Here is a 24,030-nt window from a genome sequence, read left to right on the forward strand (position 1 = left end):
TTAAAGATATTTTTTCCAAATCATACTTTAAACCCTAAACACCAGGAGGCACTGGTTACTCTTCATAGCTTGAAAGTGTAGGCGCCCAAGTTGTGCATTCTTAATCGGCAGGGAAGTCTCATTTTCGGAATATATGTTTCGTTTGAGTGAACCACCCTAAGAGAACTAATTTTTCAAGTATTTACTTTCGTAAGTTTAATTTTCTGATATACATTTTGTTTCGCATAATCTTTACGGTCTCTTTTTTTGTGCCCATGTCACTTTAGAAAGGTCATGTTCCTCTTTTTAACTAATACCCTAAAAACAATTTACATCAATGTACAATTGACCTCTTATTGCTGCTTTTCCTCTAAGTTGATCGCAAATAAAAAAAAATGTGTTAATTTTGTAAATCAAATACTGTCGATAACCATTCATAATATTGGAGAAGAATTATGAGAAAGCTTTGGGAAATCGTGAGAGAGATTTGCAAAAGTAATATGAATGGTTATTCATATCATCGGAGAAAAACACTCACGGTTTCTGAAAGCTTAACCGTTAAAAAAAGAGGTTACAAAGCATAATACAGCTGAGATTTTTAGGATGTAAAAATATATCGTCTCCAAACAATTTAATCCAACTCCCAAGAGCATAAAAAAAATGTTCCATTAAGTCAACGAAATGTTTTTTGTATTATAGTGATATAAAATCGCATGATTCGATTTATAACTTAACTTTACCATTAACCTATTATTTATAAGTAAATTTTCATACTAAAATCTATGCAGCCGGCTTTTAAAAATTTCTAAAAAACAGCTTTAGCATAGATCCTTCTGAAGAATCAATTTTTTTTAACTTAGTTAACGTTTTCTAAAATTACACTCTTCATGAAAATGTGCGGAACAAAATGTGATTTGGGTCAAAAAAATTTAAAATTTTATATCGAATTTTAGTTTAGTTACCAAGTACATTTTAATAAAAAAATTTTGAGGTTTAATAAAAAATTGCCGAACTATAATCTATACTAAATGACTATAAAGAAATCTTATTACGATACAAATCGAGTTGAAACAAATCGAGTGGAAACTAATCGAGTGGAAACTAATCGAGTGGAAACTGATAAAATTCAGCACAAAAGTTAACAACTTAGTAGGAGACAGTTTTGAATATGTTTAACGAAAGAGCAAATTGCTCATTTACTTTAAGAAGCTATTAAATATAAATTTTGTCGAATTCTTGAATGAAATCATTGCAATTCACAAAAATAGTAACTCATTTGGAACAACTTAAACTGAGAAACCAGTTTAACCCGTTTCTACACGAACATATAAAAAAAATCCATTGACATTCTGGAAAAAATAACACTTCATATCTTTCCTTCAATATCTGTGGAGAGTTCAAAGTTCAAGCCAAATTAAAAATAAAGTGTTGAATGAAATTATTTCAGATCTAAAAATATAAGTATGTTTGGTAAACAAGTGTCGATTCGACTCCAGATTTTTCTTACGTTTATAATTTCATACCTACAGTTAGTTTTTTTTAAAGGTACAGCATCAGTTGATTGTTTTTTCCAGCCTATCACTGTTCATAAGCGGAACATTTAGAAAAAATGGTTCTAAATTTCTTGTAAAAAAGTACCACATGAGACAATGCATCAAACATGGCAGGACAGAATTCAGGGCAGCAAAAAAGTATCAATTATATTTAGGTTCAGCGTTCATTTCTTATGCTAGATATTTTTTAAATCAGGTTGAAAACAGCGCCGCTCTGTTTTTAAAAACAATCTTTATTTTTAGACTTTGTGCAACTTTTTTTTTTCTGAAGCAAATCATTGTTGGCAGGTGTTGCTGTCTTTTAGTGGAAAGGATAAAAAATTGTAAAACAGTTGTCTAGAATTCGACGGTCAGTAAGTTAAGATGCTATAGCTTGCTTCGATGCTTGTTGGCACAACACTTATAAAAAATCTCATAAAGAATTGTAGCCTTTTGATCAATGACTGGAGACGATCTTTGTCATTTTAAAAAAATATTTAACACTTTGCATAAAGAGAATTTTGAATATACATTTTTTTTTTTTTTTCGTTTTTTTTTATAAGAAACCTGTTTATAAAAAACTAGTACTAGAAGCCCCAAAATATTAGGAAACTATTAGTACTAACTTACAGTTCAATAAGAAACGTATTTTATTAATTTGTGTTCTGTTCAGGGATAAATCTGAGAATTATGGTACTTTGCATGATGTTTGATGGAATTCAAATAATTTTAGTTGACAGTAAAACATTTTATCTTTTAAATATGTTTTCAAATTGCATTTTATGTACTTTTTCTCTCTTTTGATACTTAAGAAACAATTAGGAAACTTTTAGTACTAGATTTGTAAAAAAGTACCCTTAAAATAAGAAACTTTCTAGTTCTAGCTCATTTGCTTAGTTTTTTGTTAAAAAAAATAACCTGTATTGATGCTAAAGTTCGTAATCAAAGTCGTTGTCGCACTTTATTAGTCAGTTTGTAGTGAATTTGCAGTAAAATTGAGGAAAACGAGAACAAAAATATAATGCTGCTGCTTAACACTGGCTGATGCTTTAAAACTAAAGATGGCAACAGAAGTCACATAACGCTCACTAATGGTGAAAAAGTTAAATTACAGGGAAAACTTTAACTCAAGATTTTCTCTGCTTAATCTTATTTCTAATTTATTTGTAAGCGAGTCAATAACAGGAGGTTATTGACTCGCTTGCAGCCAAATTAGAAATAAGATTAGCGGAGAAAAATTTTACAACAGTTTTGAGAACATTCAAAAAAATAAAATTTTCAAGTAAAGGGCAGCTTATTAAAACTCGGTCATATTTATAAAAAATATTTAAAAAACTAAAAGAAATTTTGATTGAGCGAAAATATTATATTTTTGAAAACAATCATTCATTTGTAGAACTTTAATCGAGTCAACTTGGAATCAACTTTCGTGAATGCTGAAATTCATCGAGAATTTTTCTCTCAACGATGGTTTCAAATTGCGCTTGATAGCTATCATCTTTAAAAGTAAAGCTTATCGAAAATGAGATCGCTCTATCATGTTGCAACAAAAATTGAATTCAATGCTCTCGATTGATTATGATGTTCTTCTCAAAATTGATTTTGAATGTTTTGGAGGAAAAAAGAACAAAAACAAGACATGAAAATTTAATAATTTCCTAACAAATGAAGTGATAAACATAAGGCGGTTCTGCTGATACAAAGGTGCCCACTATAAAAGATATAGGTTTCAACATGGGCCACGAGGTGCAATTAAACTGGAGGGGACCAGAGTGAAATATTTATTTTGATTCCAAATGTTTTTGGGGTGACTAAAAAAACTTTTGTTGAAAATAAAAATTTTGGTTTGAAAGTTTCTTTAAAAATTGAAAAAAAAAATGCAAAAGTTTGATAAAATTCTAATCAAGATCTTTTATAGTAAATGTTCCGAACTCCTGCGCTTATCCTGTGCAACAGTAAATCGCTCGGCTACTTCTATTAAAGATAGACTTTCGACAATATAGGCGTGCGTATTCAGCACTGACAGGGAATTATATCTTTTTTAACCCATTGTTGATCGTTTGTTGATTGAAGCTACATTTTGATCCTTCGCAGCATTGAAAAAGAGCGTTCTGGCTGATGTAGCTCCGCTTGTTAACATGATTTGGATGATGATCCAAATATTCTGGATCATTGGGAGATTTTCTTTATCCATATTCTGAAGTGTCTTGCATTTATCTCGAAAATCAATTGGCATAGAAATTTCAATCATTAGTCGGTATGAGATAAAGCTCATTTTCTATTTGGTTCTGATTAAAATCTCCTGGAAATCAGATTCTAAAAGCTTCAACTCCTTTGATGCATCAGTCTTTTTAATGGCTTTCAAAAACAGTTCTTCAACGTTCATAAACTTCTTGAATACTGGTTGTTCGAATTGATCTTCTACCGCTTTAAAAATTGTGTCGAAAGCTTTAAAATATATTGGCTTAAAATAATCATCGGCTGTTTCCGGGTAATAGGCATTCCTTATTTGTTCTTTATAACCAATGACGTATTAAAGAATGAAATAATTCGACTTTTTTCGTTTCCTTGCCAACGTAGGTTTTTCAATGGATTTGATTAAATTTGCTGCTTTTTTTACCACTTCAAAAAAAAAAAAAAAAAAGAAAGTCTTTGCCATTTCTCATATTTTTCAGTGTATCAATCACTAAATTTAGATTTTCTTCCACTGATTGCTGACATCATTGTCCGTTGAAGGGATTTTGACAAGTTATCAGTCAGGGCATAAAGCTTATAGGAGAGATTGATGCCGAAAAAGAAGTAAAAAGATTTCATCTGACTCTTGCAACCAACAATTCTTGCTTTTGTCTCCTGATCAAACTTTTCTTCCATACACTCTTCCCAAAGTTGCAACATTGATTCATAATTATCAATGACTCTCTTAATACATTCTGCCCGAACAGTCCATCTTGTTGTAGAAAGTTTCTTCAGCTTTTTGAATGGTTAAAAGCCTTGTTCTATCTCGATGTTCTGATTAATGTTTCCTAGTAAATGTTCTTATTTCAGTGAAAACTTTACAAGTATGCATATTTCTCCAACAACACTCAAGGTTTCTTGCAAAACGTCACATTCCTCCAGCGAGTTCACGGCTAGACTTAGAGAATGTCCTTGACAGTGTATGGCAACGGCTTTTTGCTGTTCAGCAAGAATTTGAGCTGATAATCCAGATTTTTTCCCCATCATGCTAAATGCGTCATCATAGGTTTGACTCCTGCATTATCAAAACTTAAATTTATTCTAATGAGAATATCTTTGATAAAAAGTAAAATGGTATCACTTTTAATATTTTTCAACTGGTAAATTCCTCTAAAGTCTTCAAATGGGTTTAAATCTTTGTATACAGTTCGAAGACAAAACGATAACTGTTCTTTATTGCTCACGTCACTACTACCTTCATTAGCAATAATGGAAAAAAACTTTCCCGGATAGTTTTTAACTTTTCATGTTAATGTTAGAGAAGATAACATATTCAAAATCTCATTTTGCGCCTCGTTATGTGTGACGTTATATGAACCAATCTTCCGTCAATATTATCTACATTGTTTTTGTTGTTGTACCAAGCAGGCGCAATAATTGTGTAAAATTGTCATTACCATCGTGACCTTGCAGAGCTATTCCTTGTCGTCCGAGGTAACGTAGGCATCGGATGACTTCCAGGAGATATTTTCGTTCTATAGCTCTCCTATTAGAAATCTGCTCCGCAATATCTTTACACGTTGGACGACGTTATGTTGATAGAAAGAGGCTGTTTTGTGACATGCCGAATCTTGGTCTGAAAACATTTTGGAGCTTTTTTGCAGAGAAGAAAGTTGAGTATTATTATGTAGATGGAAATAAATTTACCTACTTTCGGCTAAAAGCACAAAAATCAATCGACTGTACAGTGGCGTACCAACATGTTTTGGGGCCTAGGGCGGCACTTGGTAAATGGGGCCTATATATATATATATATATACATATAAGGTAAGTATGGGTATTAAGGCCCGGCGGGTAATAAGGCCCACTAATCCAAAGTTAGGGAAAAAATAAATTGTGAAACTTTTTTTCGACATTAAAATATTAGAGTTATCTGGTTTTATCACTGGCAGCAAAAAAAAATCAGCATTTCTTTACCGCGCATTCGACAAAGGTGGGCCTTAATACCCATACCTACCTTATATATATATAATTATATTAATTATATTTGTTATATTTGTTATATTTATTATATTTATTATATTTATTAAATTTATTATGATAATTATATTTGTTATATTTATTATATTTATTATATCTATTATATTTATTATATTTATTATATTTATTATATTTATTATATTTATTATATTTATTATATTTATTATAATTATTATATTTGTTTTAATTATTATATTTATTATATTTATTAATGTTCACAAATAAGCTAGATATTAATTGGATTTATGAACCATAAGAATAATATGGGGGATTTAAAAAAAAACGATTTTAATTTTAATGTTTTCGGAATCTGGGGCCCCCAAAATGAATGTTATCATGGTCTCGGGCTTAAATTTGTCCATTCCACCTATGGTAATAGCTCCTTCCATAAAGGAAATTCGATAGGACGAGCAAACAATATCAAAACTAAATGTTTTCGTACTACTGATAAAAACTATTGTTTACCAAAATAGGCTAGGCCTACTCATTTTTAAGATCAAAATTAGTTATTTATAACCAAGTAATTAAATTGACAATACGGATAGTGTTTAAGGACAGGCCCTTTATGTGGCTTCAACATAAAACGTTTGATATAAAATTATAACCTGATAAGTAAAATCTTCTCACGTAGTCTTGTTAGGCCTATATGCAGGAATAAAATTATAACTTACCATGTAACTTGGTGATGACGAACTGAAGACGTTATTTGCTCTCGAATTATTGAGGTACTGAATGATAGAGTATATTAATCACATTAACGAAACAACATAAACATCTGTCAGTCTGCCTAAACCATCATGAACCATAGACTCGTAGGTAGGGCGGGCGAATCTATTTATTAGTACTTGCGGGTGTGGGGGAGGAAGCTTCGCGGAAGGCCTCAAAAACAGTCATGGTGGTTGTTATTGGCCAAGATGTCATTTCAATTTCTTACATCTTGGTTTGTTTTCTGTGGATGTTTATTTTCTTGGCAAGCAGATACGATCATGTTTCAGGTTCATTTTTGTTGTAAACAATTATGATTACAGAACAAAAATGTTGAATATTACAAAATCCGGCTGAAGTAAAAAAATTTAAATTATATTAACATTTGGGGGCCTGCTCCCAGACGGGGCCTAAGGCGGACCCCCCCCCGCCCCTTCTTCGGTACGCCACTGCGACTGTATTATTTAGTTATTTTAGTTTTAGTGGTAACTATGCAAGTAAAATAATTAGTTATTTTACGCCATTAAAAAAAAGTCAGTTAAAAAAATGTCACTCATTTGAATTCATCAACGGTGGTGAGTTATTTTACGTAATTTAAAACTATGATACTTTTTTTAAAATTATATATTTTTATTAAACTAATAATTTACTAGTATTGTAATAATAATGTCAGATATTATAAACATTTTTTAAACATTGTTCTAATTGTTTGTTTACATTTATATGTATTATAAATTTATATATTTTCGACTAACAATAAGGTTTAGCTAATAACCACAATTCACAAAACGAAAAGTTATGCTCCTTTTTAAGCCCTTCGAATGAGTTTCAAACGCAAAAGATAAAATTATTTGAAGCCAATTTACTGTATATTTAACATTTTATTTAACATTTGATCTAAATGAATTAAGTTTTTGTCAAATACTTTTTTACTCGTGAACTATTCGATCAACATGAGTAAGACAACTACATATTTTTTCAAGCGAAAACCATCAGGAAATGCATCTTGTGAAGCGACATTTAGTGAACTATCTGAAAAACCTGCTCATTTAAATGAATCTACTGAAGCGACAATTAGTGAACAACGTGAAAAGTCTTTGAAATGAAGTTCAAAAGATAGAAACTATCCACACTGAAAATCAACTTTTTCATCCGCCCAAACATTATATTTTCCCCAAAACAAAAATCGGGGCTCGAGAGCGTTCATGCCAGCATAAATGGTTCAAGGATTTTCTATAGTTGCATTATGGTAAAAGATAAGTTACATAAATCTTTTTATTTATCTGTCAAAGTTAAAAGAATCCAAATTTATTTAAAACTGTTATTTTTAAGGTTTGTACTCTAATTCTTCATTAAAATGATCGCATTTTATTTAGATTTAACAGTGTCTTTAACTACTATTGTGTTATTAAAGAAAGAAAGGGGAACCTGAAAGATCAGAAAAATAACGAAAACGCTTATATTACCAAAGGTTTCGTTTTATGGAAAAAAGCTCCAAAATGTTTTCAGACTCACCAAGATTCGGCATGTCACAAAACAGTCTCGTTCTATAAACTCAACGCACAATGAGTCCAAATTGCGAAAAAGTGGCCAAAACTTTTTTCCGATTTTTTTTTTAACAGAAAGTGAACTTTGTGCAATCTTTTTACTTTAAACAGATGTAAACTGTATTTAAACTCAATATAGAGTCGTTTTCTGTAAAGAAAATTTATAGCTTTGTTTTCATAAAATATTAATTGCAAAGAGTGCATCTAGAAGATTATACAGGTGTTTTTTCTTTGTTGTTGATTAAATATGAAAAGATTAGAACTTATAAGCGTAATTCAAGAAGTTGGTGTTAATCATGCGAATTTGCAAGCCGTTTTAGAAACTGAAGCAAAAAATAAATTGCTAACCAATGAAGAACTGTCTGATGCAGAACTCTCAGAAAAAATTAGACTTTTTATTTATAAATTTCGGGTTAAATATGCAAAGCATAATCGTAATTTTAAAAGATTAGTTAAACAAGAAGTGGCATGGTTAGAGAGTGAGTTGTTTCAGAATCAAAATACTAAACTTGATTCAACTTTAAAAACTGGACGACCAGAAAAAGAATGGATAGAGTGTTCATTAAGAACAAAAAGGAGGAAAGTTTCAAGGTAGTTTCTAGTTTAGAATTGCTATTTTTGTTTTTAAAAGTCACTGATTAAATACATAATTTTTAATAAAAATATACACCCACAGTTCCACACTTGTGTGGTTAAGGCAGTTTTCCATAGTATCAATTTTTGAAATTATCATAATGGAAATAGTTTATCAAATAATGATGTTGTTTATTTTTATTTTAGTTTGGCTAAAACTCATACAACTGAAGAATTAGCAGAAGCTGCTGTTGTAGATGCAAAATCAAGTCCTGGAAAATCTGATTTGGGAAAAAATTTTAAAATGTTTTCTAAAGATCTACCAGGCCAAACTTACCAATCTGATAATTATCAGCCAATTATGATGTCTGCTGATCAAGCTTTATCACTTAAAATTCAATGTGATTTGAGTGATTTACAATACCAGATTATTCGAAACTCATCTCTGATGCAAAATGCTGACATTTATCCCCCATTAAAAGCAATCCTAAAATCAAAAGCAGATTGTTATCCAGGTTTGCATATTACAGAAATGTCTGCGAAGTGTAGTTTGCAGAACATGGTTAACCATACCTTGCTTCGAATTTTGAAACTAAATTCTGAGCAGCTTCAAGATTTAGATGAAACAGTTACACATGGAGTATTCAATTTGAAATGTGGCATGGATGGTGCATCTTCACAAAGTATTTATAATCAAAGGTTTGATGATACTGATCTTACTACTGGAGTGCAGAATGAACAGTCAGTATTTCAAACTGCAATAGTCCCTTTGAAATTAAAAATTGGGGGTTCAAACATCTGGAATAATCCTAAACCATCCAGCCCTCATTTTTGTAGACCTCTTGAACTACAATACCTAAAGGAAACAAATGAACTCATTGCAGCAGAAGAAATAAATCTTAGAAAACAAATCGAAAATCTGCAAGACTATATTTTAGATCTAGATCTTCTCAGTAGTAAAAAGCACTGTTCCATAAAAATTAAAATTGTTGTTGACTTGACTATGTTGGATGGCAAGTCAGTAAATGCTATCATGTTTTCGAATTCATCACAATCGTGCAATATTTGTTTTGCAAAACCGAGTGAGATGAACAATCTAGTAAAAATCAGAATGTTTACTCCAAATAAAAAATCTCTTACTATGGGACTATCTACTTTACATTGTTGGATTAGACTTTTTGAGTATGTGCTACACTTAGGATATAAAATGAAAATTAAAAAGTATCAGGCTAGATCAAAGAACATAAGCTTTCTGTTATTGAGCAAAAAAATGAAATTCAGAGTAGGTTTAGAAGCGAGCTCAGCCTTGTTGTCGATATGCCAAAGCATGGCTATGGTTCCTCAAACACAGGTAACACAGCCAGAAGAGCATTTGACAATGCAGATACTTTTGCAGACATTACAGGAGTTGATGTTAAAATAATTGTTAGATTGAGAAATATAATGAAGGCTGTGTGCAGTGGATACCACCTTGATTTGGGGGCCTTCAAAAAATATTGTTTAGCTACTTCTGAAATAATAATTAAAAAATATAACTGGTACATAATGCCACCTACAGTACACAAGCTATTAGAGCATGGTTATCAAATTTCTGATTGCTTTGAACTCCCAATAGGTATTTACTCAGAAGAGGCACAGGAAGCACAAAACAAATACATTCGAAATGCAAGACTAAACCATACATGTAAAATTTCTAGAAAAAATGCAATGGAAAACCAATATCATTATCTGCTGTTACGTAGTGATCCAATAGTGTCATCATTCATCTTCAAAAAAACTAAATCTATTAGTACTGTTAACTTAGATTCTGAAGTTTTAAACCTTTTGCTTGATGAACAATAAATATTTTTTAAAAATAATTTTTACTATATTACTAAATGTTGCAAATATTGGTTTATACATGTGTGTATGTGTGTATATATATTTGAGATCTTTTAAGGTATATATATAAACTTTAAAAGATCTCAAGTTATAAAAATGCTGAAATGAAGTCTTGCATTTGTTGTTCTCACCCCTCCCCCCCGGGCTTTTTCTAATGTCTTTTTTTGAAACAATTGACATAAAACCAAAATGGAGCAAATTCGAGCAGCTAAAAAATTATTTGTTTTATACCCAATACGTTCATAACAATGTGATAGAAATTTAGGAGGAGTGAAAAGTGGACATTTTAAGCTTTATCACTTTTTGTAACCGGGGAAATACATATTTTAAAAATTTTTCTCCTTTCTTCAAAAACCCAAAATCTAAAGCTAAAAAATCGAGTTATTACTTCTTTTTTGATTAAAACCATATTAACAATAATATATGAAAATGAAATTTTAAAAAAGTTTACAAATGTTGTATAATAATATAAAAATTGTCTTATTTTAAAAAAATACAAAAATTCGTGAATTATTTTGGAAATTTTTATTTTATTTTTTAAGCGCAATAAATCACTCCCAAAACATATAAAGGACGTATTAAAAATTCTGCAAAATATTTTTTTCAGCTATTGGGTAAATATTCTTTCTAAATTATAAAAAATATTTATATATTGGAATACTTTTAAAAAACGACTTTTGGCCACATTTTTGAGATTTGGATTCATAGTGCAACGTCAACTCACTGAAATCTTTTCATAAGAAAATCATTTTACAGTTCAGGAGCAGAAATTACATTTCAGCAGCAGAAAAATTTCGTGAGTTGTTAAAAAATACAAAAACATTTTTTATTATTTATCACAAAATTTTTGCTGGCCTTTGTAAAGCTCTTGATACTTTTGCAATTATCCTTTCAAAACAACTCTAAATAAGTTTTGCGGTAGTAAAAACTATTTGCCTTGCCTTCCCAAATTATCGAGTACTGTTATTGAGAAATGGTTGCTATGTATGTTAGCCATCGCGTTAAAGATAAATAAAGTTTAACGTTGAGATTTTCTTAATTGTTATTAAGTCTAACTTTAGTTTGATAGTTTTATACTTTGGTTGTTTTTTTTTTTTTTACAATCGTATTTTCATAAGTTTTTGATTTTTTTTATAAGTTTTTTGATTTATTTTATAAGCTTTGGTAAATACGCTAAAAAACTTTACATTAAGTACAGTCAGCCTACGTTATTACTAGGTTTTCGTTATGATTACATTTTTGTTTTGTAAAGTTTATTTTTTGAATGTACATATAGATTACGTTTGTTCATTGCAATTGTAGACTACATTCCGTTTCAGCTTGTTATTATGTTAAAAAAATCTCCTTAAAACTACTACTAGACCAAGTGTTTTGTTTCTGCACACAGCGCAGGCACACAAATAGTTTTTTCATTTGTTTAGTTGTATGGTCTACTAATTTTTGTAAAATAAAATTCTATCTAGGCTATTATGTTAAATTTCTTACTTTTTTATTACTTACACTCTTCATTTTTTACTTGTATATTTAATAAATGATTTATACTCTCTTTACAACCTGTATATAAATTAGTATTAAAATGAATAGTATTAATGTAGAAATAGGTGCTTTAAAAATTTACATATTATGATCAACTTTTTTTAAATTTAGAGAAATATTTATAATCAAGAGAGATCTGTCTTACAGAACCTTTTGAATTTTGCTTTTTTTATTTTATAACTCTTCATGAGTTAGTGTTAGATGTTGCTAAGATTTTAATGTATTAATATTTCATGTTTTTTAAATGTATGTATTCTTATCAAGCTGAGAAATAAGAATATTTTAAATATTTAAAGGTTTTGGGATAAGTTGATTTTCTGAGAGCTTTTATTTTTTACTGTATTTTCATATGCAGCTATATCTTACAAATTTGATTTTATTCAATTTATAACTTTAAAAAAATTATTTATTATATATGACAGATTTATCTAAGATACTTTGATAAGTTCAAAGGAGCATAAATTTTTCAAAAGTGAGTATTCATCGAAAAAAAAATTTTTTTTAACAATAGAACAAGTTTTTTGAAATGATTAGAGTAAGCAAGTTTATTATATTAATGGTAAGAGTATTTTCAAATTAAACTACAAATAACTGTGATCAATATAAAAGTAAGTTTATACATAAAACTTTAACAATTTATTATCAACTTAAATTTGTTTACAGACTTTGTTTTTCAATCAGCAAATGAATTATTTTGTTCATAACAATAAATTGCAATTAACAGCACTTTTTTTTTATTTTTTTACTACTAGTAATTGCAATTTCTTGTTACACTATAAGTTTTTATGGATCATAATCAAATATTCATGGATGGTTGCTTTTTCTAAATATATATAAATGTGCTAGAAAAGTTTTTAATCTTTTTTTATAAATTTAGAAAATTTTTGATTATTTAACTATTTTATCATCATTAGTAATATATTATTGAACAAAGCTAAAAATGCCGAATAATGATCCAATGTATAGTGCCATGCAAATAAATATCCCACCTGAATTACCTGATATATTAAAGCAGTTTACAAAAGCTGCTATCCGCACCCAACCTAAAGATCTTTTACAGGTAAAATTTGTTCTTTTTTTAATTTCTGTATTTATGTTTACATCATAGATTTCTTCATCTAATACCCTAAATTTGTTAGACTTTTTTTTTATGATAACCATTTCAAATTCTCCATTTTAGTGGTCTGCTGCATATTTTCTTGCACTTGCTAATGGTGAAAAACCTCCTGTTAAGGAAAGGCTTGATTTTCAATTGGGCCAAGTAAGAGAGAAAGCACTCACAAAAGAAGCTATTGTAGTCCTTCATAGGCAGTTAGGTGATAAACCTATAGTCGAACTTTCAAAGGTTGAAGAAAAATGGAATGCACTTTGCTTGTCTGATGAAGATTTAAAAACTATTTTACGATTAGGGAGTTTTGCAGAAGAGTTTGAGTGGTTGAAATTTCTTGCACTTGCATGCAGTCATGTGACCAAAACAATTACTGAGTCATTAGTACTAATTTGTGAAATTATCACCAAAGATCTCGAGGGAGGAAGAGCAAAAGTGGAATTTGAAACATTTAAATATCTTTATAAATACCTTGCAGTTCTTGATGGGGATATTCCATTGTCACATGTTACAAAGGTTTTGGAGCATCTGGACTATGATGTTAAGCAACAAAGTGGCATGATTACTCCACGTAATTTTACTAGTGGCTCTTGTCCTCTTTTGTATGTAGAAAAGGATTAACTCTTCTTTTTTTTTCTTTTTTTTTATTTTACAGTTTAAGAATTGACTTTTAGGGATTGTCATAAGCTTCCCTATGAAACTGGATCATTCTAGTAATACTGTTGATTTTGTTCTTATAATCGACTTAAAATTTGTACATTATATACAATTTCTTATTATTCAGCCTTTGTATATACAAAGTATCTACATTGAAAAATAATAGTATATAGAGATATAGTTAAGAATAATGTATAGAAAATTTAATTTATATAAAGAAATAAATAACACACACGTAGTATATTACTTTAAATTTGTGTTAAGGTCTTTTTATTGCACTGGTTTGTAATATTTGCTTCTTAAATGTTATATGGTATTTATTAAATAATCTAAAAAAATTATCTAAAAATTCCTCAAGTCTGCGCAATGCTGAACACCGTAAATAAACGTTCAATTAATCGCTTTACTTGTTCTGCTATAGATATTAACAAACTTTATTAAATCTGATATTAAAAAACTTTATTAACTGTGATAAACAACGAGCAATAATCTTTAGATCATAAAATACTCTCTATTTTACATAACAGGTTTTTTTTTCTTCTTAACAATCCAATCTTTACGTTAAATTAAACGCTCGTACTTTCGGAAAAAAGAAGAAAAGTATTAATTCACTCCATGTGGTATAAAAAGTTTTAATTCCTGACAATGAGCTTCATGCTAAGATTCATAAGAGTTCTGAACAGCATGATCGTTTCTTTTGTGAGAATCTTTTTGTTGTAACTTTAGCAACTTTCTTAGTCGGTGAGGTAAAACGAGACAATATCAGTATTACAAGGGTTATAAACGCACTGCACCAAATGAAATTAAGACACCACTCTCTTTTATAGATAAGAAATTTTTTTTGAATCGGACTTCGACAAAGATTACAACTACAAAATTAATCGTTGCTGAAACAAAAAATAACGAAGATGGTAAACGGCAGAAGTGATCTTCAAAAAAATTCTACTTTTAGATTGTCGAGGTACGCAAGGAATAAGTTGTGAAGACATTTACTGATAACAAATTTTAGAAAAGAAATTTACCAGCTATAAAGGTAAAGATAGCACTCCACAACTCCAAAAGTTTGGTTTGTTTTTCGTGGCTTCAGCCATTTTTACCATTAAAACTTTTTTTTTAATAGAAAAAATGGCTGAAGCCACGAAAAATATCATAATAAATGTTAATAATAATATTGTTGTTGTTGTTGTGGTGGTGGTGGTGGTAGTGTTGGTGGTGGTGAGAATGACGATAACGATGACGATGATAATGATGATGATGATGATGATGATGATGATGATGATGATGATGATGATGATGATGATAATGATGATGATGATGATGATGATGATGATGATGATGATGATGATGATGATGATGATGATTAAATTATTTGGTGACTAGAAGCTCTAGGGATGTTATCAGGAATTAAAAATAATAATAGTTTTCGGACACATTTTGGAACTACTAAAACTCAGGGGTCCTTGGCTGCAGTTTAGCTAGCTTATACCTTAAAGTGGTACTACTAAGCAGTGTCGGATCTGGATTATTTACATGAGGTGCCAAGAGGTTTTGGAAAGGGACATGGAGGCCCTTACACTATGAAAACAAAAATCTTGTATTCATCCAAATTATTTATTTTACACGATAAATTTAAGTAATTAGAACAGGTTTTTCGAATGATTATCTGCCGATGCTGATAAAAATATTCATCGCAGATGAAACATTGCAAATTTTAATGTTGAAATGATGCGCTCACATTGTGCCAAATGGCAAAATCATGGCAAAGATGCATAAAAAGTGCAAAGAAAGTTAACAAACTCTGTAAGATTGGAAGAATTTACATTAAAGTTTGCATTGTTTCTGTCAAGAAGTTTGACATAAAAATCAAATTAACTGCTGCGGATCAATGTCTAGTGATTGAAAAGCGTCAGAACGTTTTGCTTCATCGAGGACTGAAATAAGAAAACCTAAAAAGTAATCTCAATTTGTTTCCCATTTCCCTCTCCCCTTCTCCCCCTCTCTATACTGAAACTTAATCCACCATTGTTCAAAAAGGTCTTACAGCCTGGCAAAGCTGCTCCTTTTTTTTACCATCTTTTATAACATTTGCTAAAAACGTAACGGCTTTCTTAAAACTCTGTAAGTTCCTTCTCTCACCATTACTATTAAACATTTTAAAATACTCTTTTGAATGATTTTAGAAGTGAAAAGTCTAAATACAGAAAGCTTTTAATATTAGAGAAGCGAATGTTCCCGTAGCACCGGCGTTTGCCGTTAGTTGATGATATTTAATTTCCACTGGTTTTTGTATCAATACAAAAATGTAAAAGCATGATCACTGGTGCTTTTCCTGGGGCTAATGAGGAAAGTACAATCCGGTTTGAATGATGCCATCAGCCCCTAGATATCTTTGCACAAGATTTATTTTAGTGGACGCAAAGGTTGGAATCAAATAAAGTTGCAACAAAGGTGATCAACTAATGCTCCAGGAATATTATTCTAAAAGTAATTTTAATAAATGAAATGTTTTGTTATCATTTTCACTTACAACAATTCCGTTTATATAATTCGGCTATGCTCTTTCGTCAGAGCGAATCCAAAACATGAGTTCATCATCGGTTGTGCTTTACTTACCTCAATTTAGTTAGATAAAAAAATTTGATTTCAGAATTTGATGTCTAAAAGCATTTAAATAGAGGGGAATTTTTTTATAACAGGAGATACAGTTAACTTTATTAATTGCAATTAAAACGGAGAATTAATACATTATAAAATTAGAATTAATACATTACTGCTAGTCAATTACAGAGTTATTCTGATAACCCTTGTTCTCACCCAATCTCCACGCAAAACAAACAACCACGCTCATATTCAAAAAGTACTGAAAATTCACGAATCTCCGTGCTAAACTTATATTCCCGTGCTAAACAAACACATTCTTCGCGCTATTCGCTCACAAAAATTCCTGCCATAACAGATTATATCACAAAACAATTATTTAAATTATTTTCCCTCTGGGAATTATTTCCCAGAATCGCATTTGATTAAGCTTACGACTCAACGTTTTAATAACCTTCCAACACAAAAACAAATTATCGTAATAAAGATCAACAGATGTTTCTTTTTAACAATCCAATTGAATGTAGGTTTAATCTTTCTCGACTCAACTTTCTCTGCTAATGGTGAAAGAAATTTAATAACTTTTTCATTTGTTTCTAGGAAATAATTCTTTTGAGGAATAAAGCCCTTTATCAGAAAAAGTTCCTTTTTTAAAAGAAAGTTACTCAAACTCTTACACTATCCCTCTTACCTAACCATACTTAAAAAAAATACGGAGTGAGAGACATTTATCTTAACCATTTACATCGGTTTATGGAATAAACTTTTCTTAAACAAATTTAAAACAGGTTAAAAAATTGTCGATAAATAATTTTGAGTAATAACTTCCGTTTTAGAATATTGAAATTATGCAAAGCAATTTATTAAAGGAACTTCACATGAACTTCTAAGAAACTCAAAAGAAGTTTCAGCGCACATTTTACGTCATTCTTGGTACACTTGAGTAGGTTTTAAAGTTGAATCTAAAAAAACAACTGCTAAAAACTGATTGGCAGACGCTCGAATTTTGATCCACTCATTTTTGTTTGATTAAAATACTTTAAATATTTCCAATTATTACGTTGGATAACGAGAGTCAGAATGAGAAATACAGTTCTTTTAATTACAGTATCTATTTGTATCGGTAAGTATGATCGTTTATAGAATGTGTAAGAATTGTTAAACAATAATAAATGGAATGGAACTTATTAATGTTAAGATAATCATGTATAAAAAGGCAATTTATGATAATATGATGTATGACAAGGTTAAGATTTATAGAGCACAATATGTTGAAGATTTTCTTGTTTAAAGAAAATAAGAGAAAATTACTGCTCTTGTTGTAGCATCCGACTTTTCAAATGCAACAAATAAGAAAAAAAAAGAAACACGCTGCAATACCTTCTTTGAAGAAGGATATTGTATTGAATACTTCGCAATTCTATCCATGGAATGTGTTCGAAGTTCGTTTAAAAAATTACTTTATGTTGAAAAAAATTTTGGATCCCATCAGGCAACGCGTATCTTGGATAGAAGAAAAGTTAAAAAGGATCCATTCCAAAATTACTGAAATACGAAAGACAAAACTTAACAAAACGACGAAACGAAGTCCATACGGGATGCCTTGCATGGTTCTCCTTACCCAACCAAAAAAAAAAAATTTTTTTAAAATTACTTCTGTGGTTTAAAACCTCAACATTTGTGTAAAATAAAAGCTTAGTACAAAAAAATAAATCATAAATAAATAAATGGATTGGTGTCAAACTTCATTTTACGGCATTTGCAAATTTAATCATCAAGTTTAAATCCATGTATAGATGATATAAACCAGTGTTTTGGCGCTGCAATACTTTGGCGCTCTATTACTTGCCAATCTGTAAAAAGCCTTTTTACAGCTTGGCATTTTATATTTAATGATATTTTCTCAGATTAATTGTTAATTTTTATTTAATGATTTCATTTTAAAACGAATTGTATAAGAATAGGGGGTTTAGATTTCATCAAATGATACCCCCTGAAATTTTGAAGAAAATTACTAAGTGCAAATTTATAATAGATTGCTTGATCTGCAATAGTCTATTAAGAATATGGAAACGTGGGAAGACTGGCTATCCAATAAAAAAAGGTTGTTTTATTGCTTTATCTACGCAGAACATTTTTATCCAACACGAAGAATAATACAACAAGTCTTTTCACAACATTTTACAAGCTGTGGCTCCAGTTCAGCAGTACACGTTTTGTTATAAGGATTATTACCCAACCTCAGGCTGTAAATTGTTATGCGACGTACGTCGCATAAGGGTTTAATGAAGCATGACACATTTCATAGTCTTTTCATCTTTCTTGGGGTTTCATTAAAATTTTTAGTACCATTCCCCGAGTCGTTTCTTTGCGGCCTTAAGTTTAATGATTTTTAATGATAAACCTTAAAATAGAATCATTTTATCAAAAATGAGGATGAATGGGTGTCAATTGTTGCAATCTCAATTTACAAACTTTCGTCTACAACACATCCGGCGTGGGCGGTACCTGTGCTCGAACTAAATACTGGTACAGATTGCACTGGTATCTACCCTGTTTCATTCGACAGCTTTTAACAACCGATGTCGGTTTCGCTTATTACAAAATATCCGCTTTACAAATATTCACAAAGATAAACAGGACTCTACAAATACTTTTATCATTCTCTGTAAATCCGTTGTGGAAAGTGCTAGAACATTTAATGACCTTATGGAGTTAATAGTTTTAATAGCTTTTTAACAGTGAAAACCAAAGAATTGTAAATATGTGTTTGCGGTAGTTAACGACGGTTTTTGAAGGATATTTTAGGAAAAAGGATACGGTATAAAAGGAGCGAGGAAATTTGTAAACGAGATTTTTGTTTGGAGAGAAGATTATTGCGATTTGTTGATTTGTTTGTTGTGAAAAAAACTACACACTTAGCCGGTGAAAAGTTGATATCCTTTTGTCATGAGTAGTTGCTGAGGAGAACTTGATTAATGCAACAATTTATATAACATTAGCTTATCAAAATTTCCTGAGATTTTTTTGTGGTAGAAAAAGACTTCGTTGATCCAACTAGTGTAGTGACTCGCATAGTCCGCCATATTGGATCCTGAAGTACCGTCGACATCCGTATCCATTTTCTGGTCCATTTTTACAAAATGCTTTTTTGGCACGTCAGTGCTTCAAGCATTGTTTGATAAATCAGCCACTTTCAGTCACATTGTTTGTTTCATTTTACCAACAAGAGGATCTCTAAGCATCAGTAAATTTTTATTTTTGTGTATCTTAGCCATTTTGGAATTTTTTCCCTTTAAAATAAGGTAAATTTTGTTTTTTTAAATAAAATTTATCTATTGACCGTACATATCTAATTTTTAACCATACACCTAGCAAATTCGTTTTTCTATGTTAGTTTAAAATTGTATTACAATCAGTTTAGTCAACAATATAAAATTTTTAAGCACAAATCTACGTTGCCATTGTCGGCCGACTACCAATTATCGATAATGAGATCAAAGAAAAAAATCATCAAACGTTTTTTTGTAATTTGCATAATTTATGGATAATAATTTCTTTATTTCATTTCATTTTTTATTGCAACTAGTACAAATAAATTCCTCTTTTGAAACTGCTCATTTTGGTATATACTCTTGTTAATGTATTCATAATACTTTCTGAAATATTTACATTTGAAAGAAAATTGCTTCACTTTTTTTCTATTTCTCTATATAAAGTCCATAGGATGTCAAGGCACTTCGGACAAACTAAAAATCTCAATAACTTTTGAACCAATAATGCCAGCATCATAAATTTGGTGTTGTTGGAAAGCATTTTTCATCCTCTTTCATTTTATTACACATTTTTATTGGTATTGGATTAAATTAACTTTTTTGGTGCAGCTACCTAAACAAGGGTAATAATAATGGCAATTTAATCATTATATTCAAAAACAGTAGCAACAGCAGAGATATATTACAATATATAAAATTAACAATAATAAAATGATGTAATGTATACTATATATCAATTTTATATATATGTAATATACATACATACATACATACATATATATATATATATATATATATATATATATATATATATATATATATATATATATATATATATATATATATATATATATATATATATATATATACTTTCAATAGTTTTATTAACTTAATACACTAACATTGAAAATAGCTTCTCCTACACTGTGTATAATACGATAAACTGTGTTTGGTAAAGATTCCATGACAGTCTCTGAGAACATGAAAAAAAAAAACATTTGTGCCAATAAAATGAAGAAATATCATTATCTAGAAACGTACTGAAATGCTTTTATTTCGCTTAGTATATTGTTGCAAATCATCTTTAAGCCTTGTTTCTAAAAATCTAATAAAGCTCTTGGGACTCGATACTGCTCTCGAAAAACATCTTCGTTAAAAAAGCGGCCATTAAACTAAAATGAAATTGAAAAACAAAACAAAAATATAATTTCGGCGCCTATTTAGTATGATTTCTGATTTTGTTCGATAAAAAATCATTAAAAAAACATCAAAATTTTGTAATTTTAAATAATGTTTTAAACACCTACCTCTCGAGGCAATCGGTGGCGAAGCTCATTTTCTGCAACTTCGAAATCTAAGTCTTCATCCGAAAAAATTAAATCCATGTTCCTATTTTAATTTTACACAGTTTTTTTAAACACCAAATACTAGAATGTAAAAATATTTATAAAAATAGAATAGGCAGCACAGCCTACTTAACAACTAATAAAGTTTATTAAGTAGGCCTACTAAATAAAAATTAAAATAAAAAATGCTATCAATGACGGATAAAAAAAGTCCGTGAATTTTAGTGACGTATACGTTTTATGCTCTATAGCAGAGATGATAAACGGCAAAAATCTTCTGGCCTCCGCGTTTCTTCCGCAGCTATTGGCGGCCGCTTCCCAAAGCTTTTTTTGCCTGCAGAATGTTCTGGCTTCCACCTCCAGATGCTTCCGCCTCCCAATTGGAGGCCGCCGTTAGAACTTTGTTCTGGAGGCAGAATTTTTTGGATGCCACCGCCAATCGGGAGGCGAAAGCCACTGGGGACCGCCGTCAGAAGATATTTTGGAGGCAAGTTGATTTGGAGACCGCCTTCAGTGGCTTTTGCCTCCCGATTGGCGGCAGCAGCCAGAACATATTTTTGGAGGCAGAATGTTTTGGATGCCGCCGCCAATCGGGAGGCGAAAGCCACTGGGGTCCGCCGTCAAAAGATATTTTGGAGGCAAGTTGATTTGGAGATCGCCTTCAGTGGCTTTCGCCTCCCGATTGGCAGCAGCAGCCAAATCTTATTTTTGGAGACAGAATGTTTTGAAGGCCGCCGCCAATCGGGAGACGGAAGCCACTGGCGGCCGCCGTCAGAAGATATTTCGGAAGTAAGTTGATTTGGTGGCCGCCTCCTGTGGCTTCGGCCTCCCAATTAACTGCTGCCGCTAGAATTTTTTTATAGAGGCAGAATGTTTTGGAGGCCGCCGCCAATCGGGAGGCGGATGCCACTGGCGGCTGCCGTAAGAAGATTTTTTGAAAGTAAGATGATTTGGAGACCGCCTCCAGTGGCTTCGACCTCCCAGTTGGCTGCAGCCGCTAAACTGGAAGCGAAATTTTTGCCTCCCGCCGCCTGAAGTTGAAAACAAAGGGACAAAATTTTCATTAAAAAAAATTAAATCTTTAAATTGCTTGTTAATTTAAAAACGTTTGTTTTTAAATTAACAACCAATTTAAAGATTAATTGGATTCAAATATTTTAAAATTGACATCAAAATTGTGTTTTATATGAAATTTATTGCCAAACTTTGACTATTAAAAAATTATGATTTTTTCAGAGTGGTTTTTTGTTTTTTTATAGCTATTAACAAAATTTGAAGGTTTATATTTAAAACAAGAGTTAAAAGTTGGAAATATTAAATCCATGCCATAGGCTAAAAAATCTTTTCGACGAAACTTAATAGAAAGTAAATTGTTAGTTTTTTGATGGGATCAAAGTTTGAACTTTTGAACAAGTCGTTCATCGGTTGAATTAAAACTGTCATTTTTCAACCATAACATTAAATTCTTAATTTTACTCTTTAGATATTGTTAAAAATTCTTGACAAACCCAATATTCTTAAATGGTCATTAAAAATTTTAGAAATTAATATCGGTTTTAATTGAATTTTTTCCAATAATCAAAATTTTTATGAAGATTAATTTTTTCTTTTTTTTTTTTTTTGAAAATGGAAAATGCGCAATCGTCGAATCAAATATTATATTAAGGAGATTTTTTTTACTTGTTGAAATTTCCAGTTTGCAATAAAATTTTTACTACTACGTTTTAGTAAAATAGTAAGTAGTAAAAATCTCATAAAACTTACGGTCATCATCAGGTATTTATCCCCTAGTTAGAATATTTTGCGGCAAACACGTATTTTGTGGCTAACGTGCATTTAGCGGCAACATGTATTTTGCGGCAACATGTAATTTGCGACCGCGTTGTATTTTGTCATTACTTTTAATCGCTTTAAAGATTGTGGTTTCTTGAAAAGCAATAAAGAAGCGATTCCATTTCTTACGAATAAAATTAAAATTTTCTCTTTTAGATTTTTAAATGCATTTTATTATTAAAAATTAAACGCCGCATACTGAATTAGTTGACGTTTGTATTTTTTTAAAAGACAAAATAATCCAAAGACAGCTATTAGTAAATGGTGTTGATAAATAGAATTTTCGAAGAAAAACAAAGTTATTCATAGTTGATAATAATGAGTTGTGTCATCTAGGTAAACAGTTTATATATTTATAGTTGTTTATGCTACTTATATTCATTTTATGTTACCAATTGTGTGATACTAGCTTAATTTGGCTTGCACTTTTGTCGTGTGGTGCAGTTTTTAACTTAAAAAAATTCAAAATTTTTGAAAATAACATATTACTTATGGCAATCGAGTCAAATCAATCAGAACTTTTGTTATGTTAACTTTTTAAACTGAAACGATTTGTAACAATGGTTTCACTTGAAGGTTCTTTTTTTCAGCTTTTTGAAAGTTATTACATCTTGAAACAAAAGTGGCATTGTACTTTACCATTCTTTACCAAAAAATTTTTGAATATTTTCTGTGGTTGAATTGATGCCTATGCGGCCAGATAATGCATTTGCCTCATTGGAAATATCATAAGCATCATTCAAAAACTTAATTATGTGGTGTTGCTCTTCTTTACACCAAATAGTTTTCCTCTAAACAAAAATTTAAAAAAAAAATTCTTTAAAAATTTTGAATTTTTTTTTAGTTGAAAACTGCACCATACAAAAGTACATCCAAACTAAGCTAGTATCGCACCACTACAAAACACAATTGAAAACTCAATGCAATTATTTTAAACAACTATAAATATATAAACTGTTTACCTTGTCGCTTTCTTACTAATTATTTACCCTATAGGTTTCCTTACACGTTGCAACGTTTAAAAGTATTGGCAAAATACGTGGTTGCAAAATAAATTTGTACATAAAAATGCAGTAAAAACTTAGTATGAGATTTTTAATAAGTAAAAAAAAAGTGGGAGTCAAAATCTCGCACTTTACCGGTGTCACGTTAAATAAGTAGCCCGTTAAAAAAGTAGACAGATAGCTCTGCGCATGCGATAAGCATGCGCAGATATGATGTTAAGTTTCCATTAGGTAGGTGAAA

General features: G+C 30.4%; 1 protein-coding gene, 1 long non-coding RNA gene and 1 pseudogene across 3 annotated transcripts; all 3 read left to right on the top strand.

Annotated features, from left to right (window-relative positions):
* Positions 1-124: 124 nt before the first annotated feature.
* LOC145186028 (ropporin-1-like protein) lies at positions 125-13,707 on the top strand. The gene is made up of 6 exons (XM_090097825.1): positions 125-189; positions 2,185-2,250; positions 7,415-7,651; positions 7,808-8,000; positions 11,141-13,028; positions 13,149-13,707. The coding sequence occupies exons 5-6, from the start codon at positions 12,909-12,911 to the stop codon at positions 13,695-13,697; spliced, it is 669 nt and encodes a 222-aa protein (XP_089953951.1). The 5' UTR covers positions 125-189; positions 2,185-2,250; positions 7,415-7,651; positions 7,808-8,000; positions 11,141-12,908; the 3' UTR covers positions 13,698-13,707.
* On the top strand, positions 8,002-10,849 carry LOC149884284 (uncharacterized; annotated as a pseudogene). Its single transcript, XR_016455664.1, has 2 exons — positions 8,002-8,569; positions 8,759-10,849. The product of XR_016455664.1 is annotated as an uncharacterized LOC149884284 (transcript).
* Positions 13,708-17,329: 3,622 nt separating the features above from the next.
* On the top strand, positions 17,330-18,074 carry LOC149884285 (uncharacterized). Its single transcript, XR_016455665.1, has 2 exons — positions 17,330-17,454; positions 17,657-18,074. It is a non-coding gene; the product is annotated as an uncharacterized LOC149884285 (long non-coding RNA).
* Positions 18,075-24,030: the final 5,956 nt, after the last annotated feature.

Source organism: Hydra viridissima, unplaced genomic scaffold (genome assembly GCF_058129835.1).
Source record: "Hydra viridissima isolate aposymbiotic clone 2 unplaced genomic scaffold, HvirCarnegie_v1 scaffold_9, whole genome shotgun sequence".
Taxonomy (NCBI): domain Eukaryota; kingdom Metazoa; phylum Cnidaria; class Hydrozoa; order Anthoathecata; family Hydridae; genus Hydra; species Hydra viridissima.